Source organism: Sesamum indicum, linkage group LG15, assembly GCF_000512975.1.
Source record: "Sesamum indicum cultivar Zhongzhi No. 13 linkage group LG15, S_indicum_v1.0, whole genome shotgun sequence".
Taxonomy (NCBI): Eukaryota; Viridiplantae; Streptophyta; class Magnoliopsida; order Lamiales; family Pedaliaceae; genus Sesamum; species Sesamum indicum.
Genome location: NC_026159.1, coordinates 7409382 through 7428025, shown reverse-complemented (window position 1 = coordinate 7428025; position 18644 = coordinate 7409382). Strand labels below are relative to the sequence as shown.

General features: G+C 35.9%; 2 protein-coding genes and 1 long non-coding RNA gene across 9 annotated transcripts; 2 read left to right on the top strand and 1 right to left on the bottom strand.

The window, feature by feature from the left end:
• On the top strand, positions 871-7753 carry LOC105178163 (calcium-dependent protein kinase 18-like). 3 transcript variants are annotated; one of them, XM_011101552.2, is made up of 13 exons: positions 871-1612; positions 2729-2859; positions 2969-3010; positions 3126-3237; positions 3346-3424; positions 3635-3804; positions 4233-4359; positions 5741-5856; positions 5952-6059; positions 6581-6643; positions 6809-6982; positions 7163-7355; positions 7484-7753. In XM_011101552.2, the coding sequence occupies exons 1-12, from the start codon at positions 1208-1210 to the stop codon at positions 7331-7333; spliced, it is 1698 nt and encodes a 565-aa protein (XP_011099854.1). In that variant the 5' UTR covers positions 871-1207; the 3' UTR covers positions 7334-7355; positions 7484-7753. The 3 variants fall into 3 exon arrangements, with proteins under 3 accessions (XP_011099854.1, XP_011099853.1, XP_020554576.1); XM_011101551.2 differs by having other exon boundaries at positions 7480-7753; XM_020698917.1 differs by having other exon boundaries at positions 7163-7753.
• Positions 7354-8733, bottom strand: LOC105178164. The gene is made up of 2 exons (XR_002288296.1): positions 8239-8733; positions 7354-8094 (listed from the first exon to the last, which is right to left on the bottom strand). It is a non-coding gene; the product is annotated as an uncharacterized LOC105178164 (long non-coding RNA).
• On the top strand, positions 9764-18644 carry LOC105178166 (DNA-(apurinic or apyrimidinic site) lyase 2). 5 transcript variants are annotated; one of them, XM_011101557.2, is made up of 13 exons: positions 9764-10039; positions 10162-10273; positions 10907-11134; positions 11327-11412; positions 11990-12105; positions 12225-12305; positions 12480-12677; positions 12901-13058; positions 14436-14594; positions 14688-15118; positions 16613-16784; positions 17271-17609; positions 18281-18643. In XM_011101557.2, the coding sequence occupies exons 1-11, from the start codon at positions 9932-9934 to the stop codon at positions 16685-16687; spliced, it is 1752 nt and encodes a 583-aa protein (XP_011099859.1). In that variant the 5' UTR covers positions 9764-9931; the 3' UTR covers positions 16688-16784; positions 17271-17609; positions 18281-18643. The 5 variants fall into 5 exon arrangements, with proteins under 5 accessions (XP_011099859.1, XP_011099856.1, XP_011099855.1 ...); XM_011101554.2 differs by having other exon boundaries at positions 14436-15118; positions 18336-18643; XM_011101553.2 differs by having other exon boundaries at positions 14436-15118.

Sequence of the window (18644 nt, the reverse complement as noted above, 5' to 3'; positions counted from 1 at the left end):
ACGATTTCACATGTGACGTAGATGTTAAAGTGATCGGACAGTTACAGTAGTCCATACAGTAAGGTTTGGACTTATAGACCTTGAATTTATTGAAGGATTTCAGAACTTGTCTGAAATCTGAAGGTATATGGTCGGAAAGGTCTATGAGATGTTAATAAGGTATCCGCACATCACTCTATATTAAAGTTCAAGGCCTTGCAAAAACTATTTTTGTAGGCAAGATTTGAATTGACACTAATACCCTTAGCTAAACTTATTTCTTCCACAAATAATTTTTTTAATTAATTAGTCACATTAATTATTTTATTTTCACATAAATTCAAATTTAATCTACTTTATCCATCATTTCATTTTCTTGTATTTTATTTAATTAAATAAATATAATAAAAGAATTATATTATTTCGTACACATAAGATGGTATTCGATGGCAAGTACGATTTATTAAATGTGAGGAATTTATAGTAATTAATTTTGATTGACAAATGATGCGTCGATTAAAATATCCTAAATATACTTTTTTTCCCTATAAAATAAATATAGATAAATATTATTTCATTTTTTTTATTAATTAAAAAAATATAATAAAAATTTAAATTATACATACGGATCGAGGATGTTTTAACTGTGAGTATTAATTAATGTGCATGAAATTTTTTAGTCTAAATTAAGAGAAATTGGAAATGGGGTGATTTTATATGGTTTGAAGAGTGGAATGAGATTATATACAAATTAAATTATTTATTTAAAAAAAAAGAAAAAGAAAAAGAAAAAGACGGGGGGAATAGGGAAATAAAATCTAAGGAAGGGAACAAAGATTGAGGCAATGAGGAAAAATTAGAAATGAGGGGGAAGTTTTTGGACAGCCCCCCCCACCCCCCCTCTCTCTCTCATCCCCTCTCTCTCTCTCTATGCAAAAGTCGTTTTGACCGTGTCCACCACCTCCATCTCCATCTCCTTCTTCCCTTCTTCCTGCTATCTGCTTTAATCTTTCCTATGAATTTTAAATTGTAGATATCATTATTTTCACATTATAAGTTGTTGAATATATATTCTTCTCCGTTTTTCTCTGTTTTGTCCATCCATGGCTGTGTCTTTATGTGATTGATCGTCTGCAGTGATCTCTGTTGAATTCTTGTTTGAATATTCGGAATCCTTTGATTCGAGAGGGGAAGAGAAGAAAAAGTTGGAATCTTGTTTTTTTCAGAAATGGGTAGCTGTTTTTCCACCACGAAAGTGAGTGGTGCTAATGGCAACGCCCCTTCCATCACCACCACCGCCGTCAACTTCCATTTCGGGAACCGCCGGGCCGCCGCGTCCAAGCCAGGCGCCACAAAACAAGATGTCCCTCCCAATAATCCTCAGAAGACAAGAGAAAATAACAAGACTCAACACCCACAGAAGCAATCCCAGCAGGTTATCAAGAATTCTTCAAAGAAGCCAAGTGGGGTCATTCCTTGTGGCAAGAGAACAGATTTTGGGTATGATAAGGATTTTGATAAGCGGTATACCATAGGGAAATTGTTGGGACATGGCCAATTTGGTTATACATATGTTGCAATTGATAAGTCTAATGGGGATCGTGTAGCTGTCAAGAGAATAGAGAAGAACAAGGTAATTCCTTTTCCTGTTTTTTAATATCTTTTCCTCCGTTTGTTTCTCAATTATTTCTGTATATTCGTTTGTTCAATGAGAGCTGCGTGTGGTGCTACATTGTTGGCTTTTACTGGATTTTGAGAAACTTATTGCTCTTAGCTCGTATTTTTGGGATTGATTTCTGAGGATTAAAAGGGTTGTTGAATTTTTATGATTGATAAATCCTTCTCACTTTTGTGGATTATTGGCCTTTTGTAATGCGGGAATGGAAGATAAATATGTTTGTATGACCTATCTTTGTACCGGGATATTCACTGATTATCTATTCAGGGTTTATGCTTTCTTCTTATCTTATTTATAATTTGCACCCTTCTAAAGATCAAATGGGCATTTACTATGTGGTTAGGGATGTTGTTATATGTAAGTGAATTCAGATAATCTAGCATACCTGGCTAGTGCCAGGCCTTATTCTTGATGTTCTTTGCTGTTAATTAAGTAAACATATATTGCAAGCCCACTTACCTCAAAATGCAAGGTGTAGTTTTCCTATCTAATGGTTGAGTTCAGTTTCCAGTCCCTTTGTAGCGTTTTCTTCTTGAAGGTCGCCTGATTGGATTTTGAATATCCTGTCAATCATGCTGCTCACCTAAGGTATAATTGCCATCCAATATTTATTTGGCATAGAATACTTATCTTGGATATAGGCAGGGTGGACCTTGGAAAAGGGATATGAGAGGTGGAGAAGAGTTTTAGGAATTTTCAGCTAATGGATCATACTTGACTTCAACCATTCACCTATAGTTGATATAAATGATTCTGTTAACTGAAATAAATATCAATGAACCATCCACTTATGTTCGATATCATAGATCTCACACTGATATTAATTTCAGTTAACGGAATCATTTATATCGACTATAAGCGGATGGTCCACTAGTCTAGGATCCATCCATTAGCTGAAAAATGAAACTCAGGTGAAAATTGGTTTAGTTGATTTTCATTCAAGAACATGCTCATATTCATTCAAGATGGATAACTAGATGGAATCTGCTGAATTGCTCTCTTGGTTATTCTCAACATTAATTTCTTTACTGCAAAAGCCATGTAGTGAACAATTTCTTGAACACATGACAGATGGTTCTTCCAATTGCTGTTGAGGATGTCAAGCGAGAAGTCAAGATATTGAAAGCTTTAGCAGGCCATGAGAATGTGGTTCACTTCTATAATGCCTTTGAAGATGATTCTTATGTATATATTGTTATGGAGTAAGTTTTATCTTTAAACTTCATTGGTCTCACAAAGTTTTTTCCTGCATTAAGCTGTTTGTAATTTGACCAATGTGAATGACTTGTTATCAATTTTTGTCTTTTTTAGGTTATGTGAGGGTGGAGAATTGCTAGACCGTATCTTATCGAAGTAAGCTTGTCGGAGTTCTATATTTAGTCTTCAACTGAGACTGCATGTGTTATAAGATTATTCTCTTTGCCACTGGAAGCATGTTCTTGGACTTAAATCTAATTTTTCATAACAGAAAGGATAGCCGGTACACAGAAAAAGATGCAGCAATTGTTGTAAGGCAGATGCTAAAAGTTGCTGCGGAGTGCCATTTACATGGTTTTGTACATCGAGATATGAAGCCGGAGGTATGTTCAAAATTATTCAATCTTTTGGCTGAGCTGGAGGTATGTGTAAAATTATTGAATTTCTGTGTGGGAACATGTTTGATGTTCTAAAGTTCCTTTTTTTCTCAGAATTTTCTATTTAAGTCCCCAAAAGAGGATTCACCACTAAAGGCTACAGATTTTGGTCTTTCTGACTTCATAAGACCAGGTAATCAATTTGAGCCTCTTGTTATCAATTTTTTAGAGCATTAATATTCATGAGAAACTGATTTTTTAATGACTGGATCACTTCAGTTGTGGAAATCCATTGTAGCTTCTTAACATTCATGCATACGTGTTTGTTTTAATGTGACATGCTAAATATTCAGAGGGCTTACTTTTGTTCTCATTCTTCACAAACACTTCAAATTTTCATCAGGAAAGAAATTCCAAGACATTGTTGGCAGTGCATATTATGTTGCTCCAGAGGTATTGAAGCGTAAATCAGGCCCTGAATCAGATGTATGGAGCATTGGTGTGATTACTTACATTTTGCTCTGTGGTCGGCGGCCCTTCTGGGACAAAACTGAGGATGGCATCTTTAAGGAGGTGGGATACTACAAGTTGAGTTAATATTTTTCATGATTAGGGTGTTGTATGTCAACAATGTTTTTTGGATCTGACTATGAAACTGAATGTCTGGAAGTCAACTAAATGTGTTTTGCTTGTTCCAACACTTTTGTCCTTGACTTTCCATTCATACTTGTTTATTGTTTCTTCCAGTTGCCACTTCACGCCCCACCACGCAGGAGAAAAAGAAAAGAGAAATGGAAAGAACTAAATAACAGTAAAATAAACAATTGATATAGAACTTGTCTTCTGAAGCCTCTTTCTTTTAAACATTTCTCACTAATTTTCAACTTATTCCAAGAATTTGGAATTCCGAAGCATGATGATACACAGTTACGACTTTTACTATCAGTGTATTTATTGTATACACTTTAGTCAGGTTACGACTGCATATTTGTCGTCTACAGGTTCTCAGGAACAAGCCGGACTTCCGCCGCAAACCATGGCCAGGGATAAGCAATGCTGCTAAAGATTTTGTAAAGAAGCTACTGATGAAAGATCCTCGTGCAAGACTTACAGCAGCCCAGGCCTTATGTATGTCCTGTTGCTCTTGAATATCTTACACTTATGCATTTGGAATACAATTAATACTTAGAGCTAATAACTGGTTACTTGCATCCATTAACATAGAGCTTTTTATATCAATATCTCTTCTGGTACAGAAACATTGCCTTCTAGTTTGAACCACTTTATTTGTAATCCTTGTTATACAAGCAATAAGAATGTTTGTTCATTAGAGACACCTATTGTAGTTTAAATTTTTTGTTGCCAAATGTGCATGGCCTAAACGCACATTTATATATCGTTAGGATGTCAGTGTAATATATTTGGTAATAAACAGGGAGATCTACTCAATTATTTATTCGTAATAAAAGGGGTTTTGAAATTTATGGATGATAAGATTTTTGCTATATTTGAATATTATGTGGGTGTTTTTGGAAGCAAACTTTTCGCCTTTTCCAAATTGTGTACCTCTTATATATTTCCTCATTCTTTTTTCTATTTCCAGAAAAAATCCGAATACAAAGTGGGTGTGCTAATTCCTCTTGCAAAGTTTGCTATTCACCCCCACTTTTGCCTTAGCAAATTTAGGCTTGTAGAGATCCTCTCTTGCTCAATAATTGTAGGGTGTCTTGGCAGTTCTGTTAATCCATTGCACCGAACTCCAAATTGATTTGGTTTGGTTTTATTTTCAGGATCCATTATAATTGTTACTTTAGAAAATTAAATATTTCTAAGTGTTTCTTATTGATGAATAATCAAATTTAATTTGTTGACTTTCGCCGATTGCCCGTCAATCATTCTCAAAAAAATAAATTTCAATTTATCATCAGCATACAGATATTTCGTACCTACAATGCCACTGCTTTGGGGATTTGATTCCATATCTCATGTCACACTTAGTCATCTCTACTATATTGCTACCCACAAAAATTACTAGTTCTCAGTGAAATCATGTAAAATGTTTAACCCAAACTGATTCTGGAAAATGAAAAGGGTGTATAAATAATCAAATTTATTATGACCTGAGAAAGGGCATTTTTGGAAAATTCTCTATTTTGTTGATGCAATTTCAAGCAGAGGGTAACCGCTGTTGGGTATAAATGTTGGACGGAGGAAACCCAGGTTGTACATGTAAATTTCTGAACGATGTGTGGCTTTTTTTGAAAAAAATAAAAATTAATAATAATTACGCTAAGCCTCAGGGATTCTGTGTATTTATGCTTTCAAAATAGCAAAATCACTTGCACTTGTGAAAGCCATCACTGTTGCATAGCACAAGTAGAAGTGTGATTTTCATGTTCCTTTCTCTAAAACTCACTGTTAGGTGCTGGTATATTTCACTATGTTATACCAAGTATATCCTTTTATGTGCCATTTGGGGGTTCATATACTAACATTCTAGCTTGTCCAGCACATCCATGGGTACGAGAAGGAGGTGAAGCTTCAGAGATTCCTCTGGACATTTCTGTTCTAAATAACATGAGGCAGTTTGTGAAATACAGTCGATTTAAGCAGTTTGCGCTTCGGGTAACTCATTCATTTATATAAGTGAAACTTCTAATCGCTCTCTACAATTATAAACATTGTCGATGGAACATTTATTGGCTTCATTTAATATTCAGGCTTTGGCTAGCACACTTGATGATGAGGAGCTGGCTGATCTTAGAGATCAGTTTGATGCAATTGATGTGGATAAAAATGGCGTGATCAGTCTTGAAGAAATGAGACAGGTTAGTTTGCTTGTGTGATTTACGGAGGATTGTTTAGAAGTTTATTCATTTCTTTGTAGGAGATATAGAAAGACTAATAGGTGTTTGGATGAGCTTAGCTTTTCAAAACATCCTATAGGATAATTGAAGCTTATAAGAGATGAAAAGTGTAACGTAAATTTTTCTGAGAAGGATAAAAGTAAGATGTTCAGAGCCAATAAGCTGCTTTAAAAGAAGTAAGGAGTTTTCAACTTACTTTTAAGATTTTAGCAAACTTCTTCAACTTTGATTGTACTAATTACAAAATTGTCATTAGTTAGTTATATCTTATACGCTCTATAACCTTATTTTATCCATACATTTCAGAGCTTATTTTTAAACTAAGAATAACATTAATCTCCATAAAACTCCAAAAGCATATTACCAACGTATATGAGCTTATAATTTTAAATAAGCTTAGTGAAACACCCTCTAAGAATATCTGAGTTTCAATAGCAATGGCCATTTCTTTGTGATGATAACTTGTTTGTGTTGCACCTTAGGCCATGGAGAAGGATCTTCCTTGGAAAATGAAGGACTCACGAGTTGTCGAAATCCTTCAAGCGGTATGTTTGTGTTACATGAGGAGTTCATGATCATTTTTCGTCATTGTTGTCTTTGAAACTGTCACCCCTCGTTTGCTAATGCAATTTCATTTGGGCAGCTGCATAACTGTGTCTCGGCTTCCTACTTAGACAATTCTGATGAACGTTTTCTTTCTCTGTGAGCAGATTGATAGCAATACTGATGGACTTGTGGATTTCTCTGAGTTCGTTGCAGCTACCCTACACGTCCATCAATTGGAGGAGCATAATTCAGAAAAATGGCAGCAAAGGTCGCAGGCTGCTTTCGAAAAATTTGATGTCGATCGAGATGGATTTATAACTCCGGAAGAGCTTAAATTGGTCAGTGCAAACTTCAACAATAATAACTCAGTGACAGAGATTTGTTCATGTCTCAAGCTCATCGTTATTCATAATTTTAGCATTCTATCACATGCAAGATCTGAAAACTTGCTATCTTACTTTCTAAAATCTAAAATATATCAATATTTACTCATATGTGGTTTCTACTATGTGCTACAGCACACATGTCTAAGGGGTTCGATAGACCCCCTTCTAGAAGAAGCAGATCTCGATAAAGATGGAAGGATTAGCTTATCTGAGTTCCGCAGACTCTTAAGAACTGCCAGTATGAGTTCGCGGGGTGTGAATAGTCCCGCTGCACGTCGAGGTGCAAACAAGATGTTGCAATGAGGTATTTTGGCGCTTGTGAGTGGTGAGTATAATGAGAGTATCCTAAAGAGTCCAATCTGCTGCAATTATCAATATTCTCATATATCCTTTTTTCATCTGCACGTATCCAATGATGCTCCTGTGCGTCCCTCCTGGACTTGTGGTAGTTAGTCAGGCTACGAGCACATCATGCCAAGGGTGCGGAATGTAGAACAAGGTTCATTGGTAATCCTCAACATTGGCAACATGAAGAGGGCTTGTATTACTGTAAATTATGTGTTGGTAATGTCTAGTATCTAGTTGCCTATGAACTGATGATAGTCGTCAATGAAAATCGTTGTCGTTGTTGTCGTCTACTTTATTTCGTTCCCTTTCTTGAAATATGTATCACAATAAACCTCTACTTGTATTCTCCTTTTCAAGAGTAATAGAGTTGGTAAATTAAGACACAAACTAGCTTCAAGTTAGTATCTGTAGCTCAGCATCCTCAACCAGGTAAAATTTTAGGTCATAGCATTTTTTCAAGTTCAGTATTCAGTAACAGATGATACTTTCATGATGAAAAAAGAAACCAGAAAAAGGAAAGTGTTAGAGAACAAGAACCATGCTATCAGAAGAGCTACCCTGAGAGATGTGCTCGAATGACTCCCATTTGCAACACTCTTCTCTTGCTGCCTCTCGTTGCTTGTCTTCCTCTCTCATTGACGATCCCACATGTTATGAGCGATGGTTGAGATAGAAAATCTCACTAAATTGTGACATTCTTGTCGATCAAAACCTTCCTACGACATGGTAAACTTTGGTATGTTAAGCTCGAAATCAGTTGCAATGTTGTTAGAATTGTCAATAATTTCCTACTGCTACTCTGTCCCAAAACTTGCCTCGGGAGTTTATTGGGCAGGAGATATAAGAGGTTAAATCCTTACTAGTGCATGATCCGCCTTTAGTTTCTTCACCTCCGAGGTTAAATCCTTAATCACTTGTATTGCATCAGTAAGTGCGCATTGCCTGCCATTGTTGGATCTGTATGCTCAGTGAAAAACTAAGATCCACTGCTTCTACTGAAACTGTGATCCACAAAGAGAAACAATCTGCACAAGTTGTCAATCAATTCTTACATGATAAGAATGTCGGGTTCAAGAATTAAGACTGAGATAGAAGGCCTTCCTGATATGGTTTTGATGGTAGTTGGTTTATAAGCGTCGCAACTGAGATAATTGGATCTTATTTTGCTTATTAAGTTTTGCATTAACAAGATTTACTCTTAAACACCTTAACCCGATTATTCAGTACAACTTAGCATTGTCGATATAAAGAGACAAGACCTTTTCTTGAGTTTCGAGAAATATGGTTGAAAACTCTGATTCTTGAATTTTTAATTCTTATAGCTTATATCGTATGCGTGTTAGTATTCGTAGTCATTGTGAAACAATAATAAGTTAACGAGATAATTTCATTTTTTGTGTCCCAACTTAGACCCTAAATTAATTTTGGTATTCTTAACATTTTTTAAATTTATCAAGATCGATCCTCTCCATTAGTTTTGACGGTCAAAACCATAGAAGAGGACTGTCTTTAGAGGAAAAATCAGGCGGGAACGAGAGAATAGAAGGCCAAACTTGCAGCTTGTACATACATACTTAGAAGAGGCGTGTCACGTCTGAAAGTTGAATTTCTTTCAATTTTGACTACTTTCCCATCAACTTACTCAAGCTTCTTTAGTGTATGCATGTTAAGAGCGCAAATTAGGCTTTTCATTCTCAACTTCACGCCTGTTTTCCCCTCCAAATTCAATTGTCACCTATAATGCATGGACACGGATAGAATAATACGGACACGGACATGATACATATACTGCGATACGAAAAATTAGGACACGACACGACTACATAAAATATATATTTTTATATTTTTAATTTGAAATGCGTAAGTTAATTCTTTTTATTTTTTATTAAGGTTAAAATTCTTTTTTCAAAAAAACAAAAAATAGCCCAAACTTTTTAAAAAATTATGAAAAAATCCATAAGTTGGACTGTCTCTTGGGATGCCCAATGTCGTGTCCTTTTTTTTTTTTCTTTTTAATTTTTGGATACACCATCCGTATGTCCGAACCGTCTTTATATCTAATATGTATCAAACATTATATCAACTAATTTTTTAAAATGTTGGTATATTAAAAGTTGAATGTAAATTAATGAAGAGAATCAATTTTAATAAATTTAGGAACCAAATTGATATGAGACCAAAATTAATTGAGTGCCTAAAATTGAAATTACTGAAAAATGAAACTATCCAATTTGATAATAGAATTGTAGAACCAATTTTAATCGCTTTCACTTGCCTCACTACGCCGTTCTCCGCTGATCACCTAGCTCCACGGCGCCGCTCTCCGTCGCTCGCCCTCTCTCCTCCCTGCCGCTCGCCCTCTCTCTTCCCTCTTCCTTCTCTCCATCTGAAAAAGAAAAAAGTAGATACCCGAGTTCCGGGTGAGAACCGCACCGGCGGGTTCCGGGTCCGCCCTATACCCGCCCCGTTGCCACCTCTGTCCCAGAGCAGAAACCCCAGCACGGACCACTCCCACACACAGACACACACAGATATCAGTTTGTCTAGTGAAGAATGAAGATAGTAACTTACAATGTAAACGGGCTGAGGCCTCGAGTCTCACAGTTCGGCTCTCTTCGCAAGTTGCTCGATGCTCTTGACGCCGATATCATCTGCTTTCAGGTTTCTCCCTGTCTTATTTCACTCGCCGCCTACACATACGATACATACGTTTTCTAAGTAGATGCATAAGTTTGGAGTTTTCTTAATTAATTCTTCATCTATTTCGTTTGTCTCATGCGCAGGAGACGAAGCTGTCAAGGCAAGAATTGAGAGCGGATTTGGTGCAGGCGGAGGGTTATGAGTCCTTTTTCTCTTGCACTCGCACGTCTGATAAAGGCCGAACCGGATATTCTGGTGACAATTGCTCCCTTTATTCTTCTACTCTGATGTATTATTCTTGATGTGAATTCATTGACTAGAATTCTTTAGCTATAGGTTTGGTTGTTTTTTGTTCAATAAAAGTTGGAATTTGGGGTACTGACTTTCTGGTTTCCACCAAAATTTGTTAATTATGTACTCATAAAATTGGAAATTATGTCACAGTCCATTATATGCGTAAAGTTTTGAGCTTTATGCTTAAAGAGGAGCTTCTGGATGTGCTTTCATTATCTGAAACAAAAATGAAAAAGATTACCCTATACAAGTGCAATGTTTCCATTAACTCATCCTCAAAATGCAGATATCCAGAGCCATTTTTTTTTTATTTTAAAATGAATAAAAACCATCCAAAACTTTCTATACTTTTACCTTCATATCAATGTTTTCGAACCAGTGTTATTCAGACACTACATTCTCTTCTCAAGTTCTGAAAAATGCTTTCACTGAAAAAGATTTTCAGATTACTTTTCTGGATCAATACCTTTTCAAAGTTATACATGTAAAAGATTACAGTACAAAAATGGTTTTAGGCAAAATATTCTCTTTTATTGTTTATGCTCTGTCTTGAGAGGGAGAGAAGCAGTTTACTTATTTTATATGTTTAATCAGGCGTGGCGACATTTTGTCGTGTCAAGTCTGCATTTTCTAGTGATGAAGTAGCTTTGCCAGTTTCTGCGGAGGAGGGTTTCACCGGTGTTCTTAAGATTTCCCCAGGGTTTGGGTCCGGGAAAAGTGAATATTCATCAGTAGTGGAAGGTCTAGAAGATTTTTCCCCTGACGAGCTTCTGAAAATTGATGGTGAAGGACGTTGTATCATAACTGATCATGAACATTTTGGTGGGTAGCATAACATTAGTAGATTAATACTGCTATGGAAGAGCTTCTTAGGGAAGGCTTTATTCTCTGTACAATTGTTGTTCAAATACTTGTCTGTGGACATCGTTTATTTTCCATAGTTTTACAGCCTTAGTCTAAACTGTGTTATTGTCTATGTTAGTGAGAGATGAATTTTCTTTTTCTCCGCTACAGTTCTTTTTAATGTGTATGGACCCAGAGCTCAATGTGATGATACAGAAAGGATCCAGTTTAAGCATAAATTTTTCAACATACTACAGGTATTCATTTTTCCCTTGTGCTTGAAGGGTCATAGATGTCGAATATGAGTGTCTACAATCCTCATGTGCACCTCTTTCTTTGCTAGATTTAAATGAATCATGTATTCTATGTTAGTTTTTTTCATTAGGTAAATGAAAATTTAGTTTGTCTGGTATTGCATTGTGGGGGCTGGGCGCCTTACAAATGAAATTTTTGAAATCATGTAAGAGTTGGTCATTTCTGCCAGCTTCAAAGAATATATACCTTTATTTTTGTTGTCACTAGTAGTTGCCTTTTGGGGGTCGTGAAGTTAATAGATTGATTAACATCCATGGCATATGTGAAACAAAATTATCATTTCTGGGTACACGCATTAATGAAACAAGTTTTAGACACTAATATTGTGGAACCATGTCTTGTTGTTTGCAATTTTTGACATTATCATCACCATATTCTGTGAAGTAATATTGCAACGAATTCTTTTACTTTTATTGGATAAGATTGGTGCAATTCTTGGGTATAAAGGCTTCATTTCAATTATTAATCTTGGCTGCTGAGCTTCATGCTTTTAGAATAATGTTAGTGATTTTGTTTTAGAGAAGATGGGAGTCTCTTCTATGTCAAGGACGAAGGATATTTGTTGTTGGGGATCTCAACATTGCTCCCTCTGCTATAGATCGTTGTGATGCTGGACCAGATTTTGAGAAAAATGAGTGAGTCGCTGTTATTCCTGATTCTTTCTTAATCTTATTGATGAGTGCAGATTGTGCATAAGGTTTGTGTTGCATGTATTACTGGAAATATATCATTTATAGTTAGCTTGCAATTGCAGGTTCAGAATTTGGTTTAGATCTTTGTTGCTGAGAAATGGAGGTTCTTTTTTTGATGTTTTCCGAGAAAAACATCCTGAGAGGTGCCAAAGCTTCTTGACTCTTGTTTTTATTCTTATTCGTTGAAAGATCATCTTTATGGTGATAGTTGCGTGCATGTGATCAACTACTATGCTGTATCCAACCTGGTATCTGTAACTTTTGGGTCTTTTGATGCCACTTGACCAACCTATATTTGTTCTTTAATTATGTAATAGAAGAGAAGCCTACACATGCTGGCCTACAAATTCTGGTGCAGAGGAGTTCAACTTTGGGACGCGTATTGACCACATTCTTAGTGCTGGACCATGCTTGCATAACGAAGAAAACCTAGGACATAACATTTTGACTTGCCATGTTAAAGAGTGTGACATATTAGAGCAGTTCAAACGTTGGAAACCTGGTAATACACCTAGGTAAGGGATGAAACTATGAGTTGGTATAGAATTATTTGATTCTAGGTTTTGCAGGAAGATGATACTTGTTCACAATTAGTTCTCTTTGTAGCATCTTTTTATTGTAGTTCCCATTGATTTGCTTAATTATAGAGAAAATGCATGCTTGTATACAACATTTTCTATTCTATTGTTGTTTTTTGTCTTGTTCATTGTGGATTCTTTCATCTTATCTTAAATCTAGACATAAAGACATAAAGGGGAGGGCTGTCAAATTGGAAGGCTCTGATCATGTTCCTGTCTATGTGATTTTGGTGGAGATCCCCAATATTCAACAACACAACACTCCTTCACTCTCTACTAGATATTGTCCCCAGGTCTATGGATGTCAGCGGACTCTAGGTGAAGATTCTTTATAATTGCATTCTGCAGAACATGTCTATATTTATGTCCCGTGGTTTGGCATGACATGAATATTTGAAGTTTGAATAGTTGTTTATTTTTGTCTTCTTGTAATTTCTCTGATGCATTACATGCATTTATATTTTCGTCGATCAGAATTTGATGATTGTACAGAAGCAAGATGCTGGATTCATTCTTGGGAAGGGACACTATAGTGCTGAGTTTCACTTAGTAAATGTTAACTTGCGATACCCTTAAATGGGGTCCACACAGTTAATATGGGCCTGGCGTAATAGTTTGTGCATCTACTCATCATTCATCAGATTGTGGAACATGATTTACGCTCCATGTGTAGTCTATGTGGGAATTTATTTGAAAGGAAGGGTAGTTCAAGAATATGTAGCTAAAGCCATAATGTGGCAGATTTCTGGTATCTCTTCCGTGGTATTCCAAGGCAAATTGTTAAAACCGTGTTTACTTTTTATTTTTGAAAAAGACTAGACAAAATTATACAGGAAATATGCACATAAGCTAATTGATACTTGGAGGAGTACTTTATCAGACAAATGAATTGGTTTTGAAGAAGTAATGTGCTCATATATGTCAATTGACAATGTACACTTAATAAATCTTTTTGATGCAAAAATGGCTACATGGACAATGGTGTTTGGCTTTGTCTTATTTGAAAACTAATGTCACCTTTAGGATGTCGTTTGCTCATCTCTATTTTATGATGTGCAGGAATGTAAGTGGTGACAAGTTGAATAATTTTCTGGCTTTTGTAGTTCTAAATCTTAACCAGGTGGATCAATGGCTATGATATTACTTAAACATTTATTTAGTGATTGGTCAATGTTTTATAATAGAAGGCTTCTCATAAGTAGCCTTATGTTTGTTAGCTACAATGTTCCTGGACTTGTTCTTTGTTCTTTCCTCTGTTTGTTTGTCCTGTTTAGGTTGATCGGTTGATATGTTCCTACTTTCCTACGAGGTCCTTCCTAGTTGCAGCTAAATCTCAGGGATTAAAATTGTGTCCGTATTTATGGCCGTGAATACCAACATCCCTACCATGACCATGCCATTTGTTAAAAGTTGATGCTCTATATAGAGCTCTCTACATAACACTAACTACTGGTTTCCATCTTCATTAGTCACAATTATCCTTGTCTCTGGGAAGATGGCTGATACTTGGGGGAACCTGCCTGGTAATAAAGCATATGGCAGGAGAGAGGATGGTGGGGGCATGATTTAATGTGACTTTGCTCCTTTGCACTTTGCATTATACAACTAAAGTTCTCTTACTATTGTACTACATGAATTAAATTAGTGGATTTGTTCTCTCACCACTGTCATTCATCCACATGCCATGATTTACAGTGTCCATGTTTGCGAAAAGGCAACCTGAAGAAGAAACTAGCTTATCTGGAGGTTCCAATTCAATTTCAGAAGATAGTATTGTTCTTGAAAGGTGCAGTCAACTCCTTAAAAGACCCCTAGATGCCTGTAGCCCATCTGTGTCAGAAGTGATTCATCAAGGTGTATTTCATACATCAAATGCAAGTTCTGTTGGTGAACATAAAGAATCATCTTCTGACTCACCATGCTCTCAAATTGGTCGTTCTAAAACAGTTTCCTCTGTGGTTTGCAAGAAAAAATCAAGACAATGTCAGTCGTCTCAGCTCTCAGTCAAATCATTTTTCAAGAAAACAGTGGGTGTTAGTGGTGATCCAAACAGTTTTTCTGCTGACAGCAAGGTTAGTCAGGCAGATATCTCCTTTCCTTATAGTGGACTGAATCAAACTTCGACCCATGGTGGTGAACATGATTCCACAAAGGAGTGGCCGGCAGAACAAAGCTTGTCAATGCAAGAAGATGATTCTTCTCAACCTTCAGAAAATGAAAAGAACAATGTTGCCTTAGTTGAGTGGCAAAGGATTCAGCAACTTATGCAAACTAGCATACCTCTTTGCAAAGGCCATAAGGAACCTTGTGTTTCTCGAGTTGTGAAGAAATCTGGACCTAATCTAGGGCGCCGATTTTATGTCTGTGCACGTGCTGAGGTACTTGAGGCTTTAAATGCTTTATTTATAGTTGTCTTGCGTTCATGCTTGTTAAGAATAATAGTATGAAGATGTTGTTAGAACACATTTGTATTAAGCACCCATCTCTCTGCGATGGGGTGAGTGGCAATTACCTCCTTTGTTTTGGAAAGGGGCGTGTTACGTTGTGTTTTGGAACAGGTATATAACTCCCTTGTATTTCAAAAACTGAGGCAATGAAGACCAATCGAATTTCAAATTTTGGAACAGATACATAAGTCCTATGAGATAAAACCTTAACATAGTGTTTGGATTTGTGTTTTGAGTGTTTTATTTTGGTGTTTTAGAGATGGAGAGAGAAAAATAGAGATTAAGTGTGTGTTGGGGATACATGGTATGTTTGGATTTGTGTTTTGAGGTAATTTAAAATATTTTAAAATAAGTGGTGTAGGTTTGATGTTGGGATTTGGGAGACAAAAATCACTGTTCATTGTCAAATCATGTCTCTTATATATTATCTATATATCTATATATAAGTGTATATATATTATATATAGAAAGTTGAAAAACAAAAAAAACACATAGTAAAGGTGTAAAAAATAAAAAAACAAACATTGGTTGTGTTTTATCTTGTCTCAGGAAATGCCCAAACATGAAACCAAACATAGGGTAAACTTTTTACGATCATTCAAATAATGTTGCATCAATTAGAATTTTAATAAAAAACCGCTTCTTGGCATCTTTGAAATATTATATACATTGTTAAATATGTGTTGATTTAACTGTATGACCTTAGTATTTAAAAGTAAGGAAAAAATGACGAATTATGTAACATTTTATCTTATAATATGGTAGGTTGGGCAGTGACACCGTTGAGTGGGGTGTTATTTGAGTGTTTTTAAGAAACAATGAGGTTGTATCATTTTCTCAAAACACAGAGCGTAAAAGGTTACCCCCTTTTGCAAGAGTCTGAATGGGCTAAATGTCTTTACCCTTCAAAGCATATTCCTCATTGTAATAGTAACATAGCCCCATAAAGGTGCACATGCTTTGCTCAACCCAGAAAAGTTAACACGACGTATTTCGTTGCTAAATTGTACAAAAGTAGAAACTCATTGACATTGTGAGCTGTTACATATACACATTGCATTGTCTTTTCCTTTACCTTCTTTTAATGTCCGGCTGTAATAACTCTATAGCATCCTCAGAAGGTTTGAGGTATTCTCCAATTCCAACTTGGTAACAACTATGGTTCTTTTTCCCAAGTTCATGTTGATATTCTGTTTCCTTTTTTTAAATAAAATTTTCATCACCAATTTTCTGAAAAGGCGACGTATACTATGTTGAAGGATGTTTATGCTTAAATCTGAAAGTTTAAAGCCATTGGTAATTTATTTTGCATTGATTACATGAGTGTTATGTTAGTATGTGACGTTGAGGTGCTTGGGGTTATAAAAGCTGTTCAAATATGGGCGGCTTTTATGCTGATAAAACTAGGATATATATGTAATTCAGGGACCTGCATCTAATGCTGAAGCGAACTGTGGATTTTTCAAATGGGCTACTGCAACATCAAAGAACAAAAGATGATTTGAGTGGACAATGAACCATATGGATTTTTGCAATAACAGTGAAGCCATCTGTTCTATACCCATCTTCTTGAGCTCTCTCTGGTGCTTCTAAGAAGGTATGAAGTTTATCTAACATTTCCATTTTTGTGCTCTTGGTATGATGATTTGAGTAAATATTTTTTCTAAGAATAGAGGAGATCAATGGCAGAAACCTTGAAATATTATCTTAAAGAGCTTAAGTTGAGTGTTGAGTGGATAACTTCGATCAAGCTTTATCGACTCTATTATGAAATGATCCAGGAGAAGTGCATATAGAACCTAATAGTTATGTGTTACTCTAGTCAAGAGCTACCATTACTGCGTGGTGTTTATTCTCTTTGCTACTCTACCAGCTCATCTTTCATTGCCTCGTTAACTCTCGTTGTTGTAGGGTCCTGGAATTATTCATTTGAATCTCAGAAATTAGAATATTTGAAATCTCAAGCTTTTTCATGCTGATTTATGACATAAAATAAACTTTGCTGAGAAGAGCATGGAAGTTTTGTCTTATTTCCAGGCGAAAAAGAAAACCTTGTCAACTAATGATTATATTGCACCTGCAGATATCTGAAAGGGAAAGCTAAATAAGGTTTATCCTACTCGAGATCTGTTCCACTCTGAAATAGGCGTGTCAATGGGCCAAAATTGCCCAGACCCTGGACCCACTATAATGGCCCCAACCCAGGCCTATACCCATTAAATTAAAATAATTCGGTCTGGGTCGGGTAAAATATCCGTTCTTACCCATTAAGACCCAGACCCAAATATCCCCATTTTCTTCAGTGTCTTCATGAACAGTAGTGTCTTCACGAATGGCAGATCTCACCTAGTACTCTCCTCTCTCAAGTTTCAACTGTCAATCTGCACTCCGCCGCCTATGCTGCGCCCACCTCAAGAAAGAAGTAAGTGTGTGTTTGTGTATTCATTGTTTGGTATATGTACATAATCCACTAGCTAATCTTAACCTCTTATCTGCTACCTCCCATGAATCTGATTTACTATGGTTTTAGATACTTATAGCCTCAAGAAAAATCCCATCTCTTTAGTTTTTTCTTCATTAGGTTATATAAATCGGTAAAGGAAAAGAAAGATAAGGGGAAAATGCTCTGCTTTTAGCATTTTGTTTCAGGGTTTAATGCAATTTTGCCCTTCCTTGCAGCAGAAATTTTGGTTGAAAATCTTTGCTTTTCCTGGGATTTCTCTGTAAAAGCAAGCTTCTGCATACCCCTATTAGTGTTTAATTGTTGATATTTGCCAGCTATTCAAGTTATTGGGACAATTTTACATGTATAAGGTGATCAATTTTGCATGCTCATCTCAAATAGTAAAGAGTTAATACTTCATATATGTATGTTTATTAGTCTTTGTTTGGATTCAAATGTGACCTAAAACTGTTTTAAGATGCCTTGCTTGTAGAAAATATCTGGTTAGTGTGAATAAGTTAAATCACATCATGTTTGTCTATGCGAAAGTTTTACTTTCAAACTTCTCTTGCTCATATGCATTGCATGTTGGTATGAGGAATGGGTTATTTGTAAATCGTAATCATGTAACAAATGATATTTCCTTTCAGAATTTCTTAAGATTGTCACCAGTGTTTTGCTTTGCTGATGGATTAGCTTCATTAGCTCTTCTGCAACAGGGATATGGTGATAGTGTTTTTGACCGGAACATCACTGGTGCCTCTACATATTATTTCGTTGCTGAGGTGCATCTCTAATCTCACGATTTGATTCAACTTCACAGCAATTTCGGCATAGTTGCTAATTTTTCTCTCTTTATTGTATCAGAAATATCATATACCCTTGTAGCTCCTTTTTCAGGTTTTTAGTAATATTGGTTCTTTAGTATTTTGTTGTCCATACTGTTTTAAGTAATTTCTGGGTTTTTTTCAACCTTTTACCGGTTTTTTTAATCATTCCCTCTCCAAACCCTTC

Coding starts and splice junctions, on each gene's coding strand:
- LOC105178163 (XM_011101552.2), top strand. CDS start 1,208: ATGGGTAGCTGTTTTTCCACCACGAAAGTGAGTGGTGCTAATGGCAAC. Junction 3,238..3,345: donor ATCGAGATATGAAGCCGGAG/GTATGTTCAAAA, acceptor TTTTTTTCTCAG/AATTTTCTATTTAAGTCCCC. Junction 3,805..4,232: donor AGGATGGCATCTTTAAGGAG/GTGGGATACTAC, acceptor TGTCGTCTACAG/GTTCTCAGGAACAAGCCGGA.
- LOC105178166 (XM_011101554.2), top strand. CDS start 9,932: ATGAAGATAGTAACTTACAATGTAAACGGGCTGAGGCCTCGAGTCTCA. Junction 10,274..10,906: donor AGGCCGAACCGGATATTCTG/GTGACAATTGCT, acceptor ATGTTTAATCAG/GCGTGGCGACATTTTGTCGT. Junction 15,119..16,612: donor ATGTCTGTGCACGTGCTGAG/GTACTTGAGGCT, acceptor TATGTAATTCAG/GGACCTGCATCTAATGCTGA.